A 6,101-nucleotide genomic window follows, 5' to 3' on the forward strand; every position below is an offset into this window, starting at 1 on the left:
CCAAAAAATAATTCAAGTTAATATAATTTTAGCCTGGCATGCGTGTACCTCCACAATGTAATGGGCTACTGTTGTTTGCAACTAATTGTTTCGTAATGTTATGTCTGAATATGGATTTTCTCACGAGACATATAGGGTTTCTGCCTCTTAGGCAGGTTTTAAGACAAAATTGGTAGTTTCGCCATGGAAGGACCGATGTTTATGACACGAACACCAAACATCGCAGATAATTCATCATAGAAGGCCAAAATATTACTAGTACAAGGTATCTTGGGGCTCATCAATTGGATATGTAATTTGCACATATTTGTGCCCTCAACACGTTCTTTGGTTTATTGGAATTTCTGTAATACTGCAAAAAAACAGTATCTAATTGCCGTGTAAAATGGTTAGAAAAAGTGACATGTCTTTGATGAATCGATGCAGGAATATGGCTCCCATGACAAGTGCATTATGGTAGGTTTGTCCTTGTCTTGTTATGCCACCTTTGTTTGTCCTTTCTTCTCGTTTTTTATTTGTTTTTTGTTTTTTTATTATCTGTTTCTCGTCAATTCCCGATTGTTTTGCCATTAGTTTTCAAGGGGGTCTCACCATCTTTTATGTGTTTCTCCACAGTATTTTTTGAAGTACTTTGGTATTCCATAACAATTTCCGTATTAGACAATACACAACATATGATTGAGCAAAAAATGCATGAGAAGAAAACAATGCAAGACATAGGTATTTCCGGCTGCAAAGAAAGTAACATTTCCATCAATTGATGGCAAGACACTAATCCGTTGATTGCATATAATATATATGTATATGTATAGCCGGTGCTATAATTCTCATATGCATCCTCCTTGACCTACATTGGTAAGTGCTTACATACATATGCTCATATATTCACATATGAGTAGAACGAGAAGTAAAACTGAGAAAGCAGAGCCGCCGACAAATGTGACTAACATGACATGTATATCGGTTACTTCAACTTGCACTTTAGGCCTTGCCGGATTCCTCGCAGCCTGGTGGCCTGAAGGCAATGAAGCTGACGCATTGCACCTGGCGCATGTTGTCGAAGCCGATGACTCGGACATAGGCATCAGGGTACTCCTTCTTGACCTCCTCCACCTCGTTGAGCACCTGTGTGGCGTCGGTGCACCCGAACATAGGCAGCTTCCACATTGTCCAGTATCGACCGTCGTAGTACCCGGGGGAGCTGTTGTGCTCACGGAAGACGAAGCCAACCTTGCTGAACTCGAGGCAGGGCACCCACTTGGAGCGGATCAAGTAGTCGACCTGCTTCAAGAGGGCCTCCGTGGAGAGGGGTGGCAAGTAAGATAGGGTCTCGAACTTCTTGATGCCCTCAATTGGCCACACCTGAATAGATGGAATGAACACAATTGATCAACACTTAGTGCTTTTAGAAAGACTTAGCCATAAGGCAAAAATTACTCCTGATGGTCTGTCCATACATTGTGGGGGGTCTCCACAAGCAAGAAAGCTCAAGGGCAGCTCTTGCTTATGGGTAGTGTACGGGCATTAAAAATGATATTATCCAGTACACATTGCAATAAAAACGTTTTCCATTCACAAAGTTTATGAGTTAAATATTCCTACACATGTGAACCTGCTTACGGACTACATTGTGAGGTTTAGTTTGGCCTGGTATGTGGGTTACACGTCCTAAGGATAGCTTTGCCTATGTGCAGTGGAAATACCCGATAAATTAATCTGACAGCTTAGTGTCCGTAATCCCAGCCTTTGCATAAAGCGATGCACACTGTCATTTTTATTATGTTATTCAACAGAGTGTAACTTAACAAGTACGATTTTAAACCAAAGCCATTTTCGAGATGGACAAAATTGTTACACCTACAAGTACGATGATGTGCCTTGACCGCTCCATCCTTCGCAAAAATAATAATTAGTGTTCATACCTGCATGCATCTGATCCTTCCGCCATTGCTGACGCTGCTGAGGCCGGTGCTGCAAGGAAAGTAACCATTCCATCGATTGATGGCAAGACACTAATCCGTTGATTGCATATAATATATATGTATATGTATAGCCGGTGCTATAATTCTCATATGCATCCTCCTCGACCTACATTGGTAAGTGCTTACATACATATGCTCATATATTCACATATGAGTAGAACGAGAAGTAAAACTGAGAAAGCAGAGCCGCCGACAAATGTGACTAACATGACATGTATATCGGTTACTTCAACTTGCACTTTAGGCCTTGCCGGATTCCTCGCAGCCTGGTGGCCTGAAGGCAATGAAGCTGACGCATTGCACCTGGCGCATGTTGTCGAAGCCGATGACGCGGACATACGCATCAGGGTACTCCTTCTTGACCTCCTCCACCTCGTTGAGCACCTGTGTGGCGTCGGTGCACCCGAACATAGGCAGCTTCCACATTGTCCAGTATCGACCGTCATAATACCCGGGGGAGCTGTTGTGCTCACGGAAGACGAAGCCAACCTTGCTGAACTCGAGGCAGGGCACCCACTTGGAGCGGATCAAGTAGTCGACCTGCTTCAGGAGGGCCTCCGTGGAGAGGGGTGGTAAGTAAGACAGGGTCTCGAACTTCTTGATGCCCTCAATTGGCCACACCTGAATAGATGGAATGAACACAATTGATCAACACTTAGTGCTTTAAGAAAGACCTACCCATAAGGAAAAAATTACTCCTGATGGTCTGCCCATACATTGTGGGGGGTCTCCACAAGCAAGAAAGCTCAAGGGCAGCTCTTGCTTATGGGTAGTGGATGGGCATTAAAATGATATTATCTAGTACACATTGCAATAAAAATGATTTTCATTCACAAAGTTTATGAGTTAAATATGCCTACACATGTGAATCTGCTTACGGACTACATTGTGAGGTTTACTTTGGCCTGGTATGTGGGTTGCACGTCCTAAGGATAGCGTTGCCTATGCCAAGTGGAAATACCCGATAAATTAATCAATTGTGCCGACAAGAACATTCATGACAGCTTAGTGTCCGCCATTCTTTGCCAAAAAGTAAATTGAAAAGGAGGATAACCCAGCCTGTGCATCAAGCGATGCACACTGCCATTTTTGTTATGTTATTTATTTAACATAGTCTAACAAAATGAATACAGTTTTAATTCAAAGCCACATTCCAGACGAACAAAATCGTTACACCTACAAATACAATGATGTGCCTTGACTGCACCATCTTTTGCAAAAATGATATTTAGCTTTCATACCTGCATGCATCTGATCCTTCCGCCATTGCTGACGCTGCTGAGGCCGGCGCTGCAGGAGCGGCGGCTGACGGGGAGGCCGGCGGTCGACTTGAGCCCCTGGAAGGGCGCGACGGTGGTGGCGGAAGAAGCCATCACGGCGGGGGCCATGGCGGAGTACGTGAATTGCTAGGTGGGGAGGCGATAGCAAGCTTGGCCACACTTGACTTGAGCCCTCCTCATGCCGCTCCAGTATATATCAGCGTATGCGCAGCGCCGCTCCTTTCAAACGAGATTTCGAAGGGGTGGTCGTCGTTTGCTTGCTGCAAGGTGCCTTATCCCTCTGGATCAGCGGAAGAGGGTTGGAAAATCAAAATGAATGCCACGGAAGAGATAAATATACCTGCGGTCATTGAAGTTGAGGCCGAAGCACACTACAGTCAATGTACTTCAAAATAAGTTTAATACGGTCATTGAATACGAGTTGTAGTGTGCTTCCTATTTTTTTTCTAGTCTGCATACACGGAGAAGGTGGCACACTACAGTCACTGCACACACTCAGCCGTAGAATGCCCGTATTTCCTCCGGGTTTTTTTTCTAGTCTGCATATAAGATGTGGTCAAAGTTAAACTTTGTCAACTTTGATTAAGTTTATAAAAGAAATATAACGATTCATAATATGAAATCAATACTGTTAGATGCATCATGAAATTAAGTTTTATACTTTCTTTATTTTAAAATATAGTACGCCCGCGTTTTCCGAGGTCTAACTTTGACCATAAATTTAACCAACGACACCGACTGCGACGAGAGAAAAAATTATATAATTGAAAACCTCTTTTGAATACGAATTCACTGATATAATTCTTGCTCCCACCGCAGTCGGTCTTATTGGTTAAATTTATAGTCAAAGTTGAAACACGGGAATAAAGGAAGCACTATATTTTGGAACGGATGGAGTATAATATAACTTTTAGTATTGTAGATGTTGATATTTTTTTCAACAAAATTGGTTAAACTTTACAAAGTTTGATTTTGACCAAATACTATATGCAGACTAAAAATAACGGAGGGAGTACGCAACACATGCATCCGCACACGCTCGGCTGCATGGTGGCGTGCGCCATCTGCGACGACGTTGGTTCGTCGTGGTACGTCCAAGCTTGCCCACAACAGTGCCATACGCCATCTCTTGCAGCACCTCTTCGTCGTCATTGCTCGATGACTGGCCGGAGACCAAGGTGACCGTGGCCTCGGCCTTAGAGCTAGCACCGATGGAAAGCATACGCGCATGTACGGAGTACCCACTAGGTCGTGCGTCCCCAGCCGCGCCTCTACTCCTACTGCGCACATTGTCTATGAAGGCGAATGCATCACACGCTAGCCGAGGCTTCATCTTTAATAATTACAGCACCTACGGCACAATCCGAGACTGCATGGAGTCCTACTCGTGCATGAGCCACTCTTGATCACCTGTCGGATCATCCCCTCGGAGAACCTCATCGCCTTGCCACCATGGCCCCTAGCTCCCGCCCTTCACCTTATGATCCTGCCAGTCGTCGATCCGACAGGTTCTCCGAGGGGACGATCCGACAGGTGATCAAGAGTGGCTCATGCACGAGTAGGACTCCATCCAGTCTCGGATTGTGCCGTAGGTGCTGTAATTATTAAAGATGAAGCCTCGGCTAGCGCGTGAGGCATACAACCATGATTCTCAGGTTCGAAGCCCGCATTAATTTACATCCCTTCATTTTTCTCTTATACTCCATGATAGGTGGGACCTATAGAGCAGGGAAACAACTCAGCGCTGATGGAGCCCTAACTGCCCCATAGACTCTTTGACATGTCAACTGGGCAAAATACGAAGCTCTATGGTGAGCCAGTGACCATATAATCATCGTAACTCATATTCAATGACTGTATTGAGTGTATTTTGAGGTTCAGTGACCGTAGTTTGCTTGGGCCTCAATTTCAATGACTGCTAGTGTATTTATCTCGCCACGGAAAGACCCCAAAACGTTATATAGGATCACCATTGATCATCCAAATCTAAGGTCACTGAATTTGTTATGAACAAATTCTTTGGCGCGAAACTAAACCACGCCAACACTAAAATTCATGAAGGGAAGTCATCCATACTCTTATGTTTCATTATATGAGACGGTAATTATTTCTTCATTTAAAGTGTTGGTATGGCTCCACCATGGTGTTAGATGTGGCATTTTCCTATACGATGTGATATCATCATTTTTTTCTAATTTAGTAAAACTTCTTCATATAGGTCTCACAATCTGAAAATACTCATTCGCATGCGCGCGTTGGGTGGGTGAAGCGCTCCGCAGAATAAGTCAGGTTCCGACCGCGTGCTATATTCCTTTCCAATTTTTTACATGTTTTTTTAATTGAGAATGGTGGCCCCATATGGTATAGCAGCCCAATGCCATGGAATTAAATGTGTTGGGCCCACCCCACCTGATACGCGCATTCGTAGAAGGGCTAGTTGTGGTGGCATCATGCTTTTGACTTTTAATGATATATCTTTGAATTTCATCAAATTTCAGTAGACAGCGAAATATTTACCTTTCGGCCAAAATATATCAGTCATTTCAATTGTACACATGAATTCAAATATTTTTCAACATTTTTTCATTTTTTTAAACTTTCGAGTGAATATTTTGGTCTTTTGGTCAAAATGCAAACTGACATTACTGGAACTTAGTAATTTTGGTAGGTACTGAAATGAAAAAACATGGGTGCCATGGCATGCAGGCCCACCCTGTGATCAATATATAATCTCCCACTAAATCCAGGTGGGGGCTAGTTTCCCTAAAATAATGAATAATCCAAGGGAACGGAAATATCACTGCACACTTTCCTAATAGGGGCGTGGACAGCCAGTCGG

The 6,101-nt window shown here is 43.6% G+C and overlaps 2 protein-coding genes across 2 annotated transcripts; both read right to left on the reverse strand.

Moving 5' to 3' along the window:
* Nucleotides 1-824: 824 nt before the first annotated feature.
* Nucleotides 825-1,981, reverse strand: LOC119353019 (ribulose bisphosphate carboxylase small chain PW9, chloroplastic-like). The gene is made up of 2 exons (XM_037619597.1): nucleotides 1,923-1,981; nucleotides 825-1,362 (listed from the first exon to the last, which is right to left on the reverse strand). The coding sequence occupies exons 1-2, from the start codon at nucleotides 1,926-1,928 to the stop codon at nucleotides 982-984; spliced, it is 387 nt and encodes a 128-aa protein (XP_037475494.1). The 5' UTR covers nucleotides 1,929-1,981; the 3' UTR covers nucleotides 825-981.
* A 39-nt stretch (nucleotides 1,982-2,020) lies between these two features.
* On the reverse strand, nucleotides 2,021-3,430 carry LOC119353015 (ribulose bisphosphate carboxylase small chain PW9, chloroplastic-like). The gene is made up of 2 exons (XM_037619593.1): nucleotides 3,224-3,430; nucleotides 2,021-2,603 (listed from the first exon to the last, which is right to left on the reverse strand). Exons 1-2 carry the CDS (start codon nucleotides 3,368-3,370, stop codon nucleotides 2,223-2,225), a joined length of 528 nt encoding a protein of 175 aa, XP_037475490.1. The 5' UTR covers nucleotides 3,371-3,430; the 3' UTR covers nucleotides 2,021-2,222.
* Between the last annotated feature and the right edge of the window lie 2,671 nt (nucleotides 3,431-6,101).

The sequence above is a fragment of the Triticum dicoccoides genome, chromosome 2A (assembly GCF_002162155.2).
Source record: "Triticum dicoccoides isolate Atlit2015 ecotype Zavitan chromosome 2A, WEW_v2.0, whole genome shotgun sequence".
NCBI lineage: Eukaryota > Viridiplantae > Streptophyta > Magnoliopsida > Poales > Poaceae > Triticum > Triticum dicoccoides.

Bases quoted from the DNA above. Each gene is read 5' to 3' on its own strand.
- LOC119353015 (XM_037619593.1), bottom strand. From the start codon at position 3,370: ATGGCCCCCGCCGTGATGGCTTCTTCCGCCACCACCGTCGCGCCCTTC. The intron at 2,604-3,223 runs GTATGAAAGCTA...CCATCTATTCAG, and splicing joins GAAGGATCAGATGCATGCAG to GTGTGGCCAATTGAGGGCAT.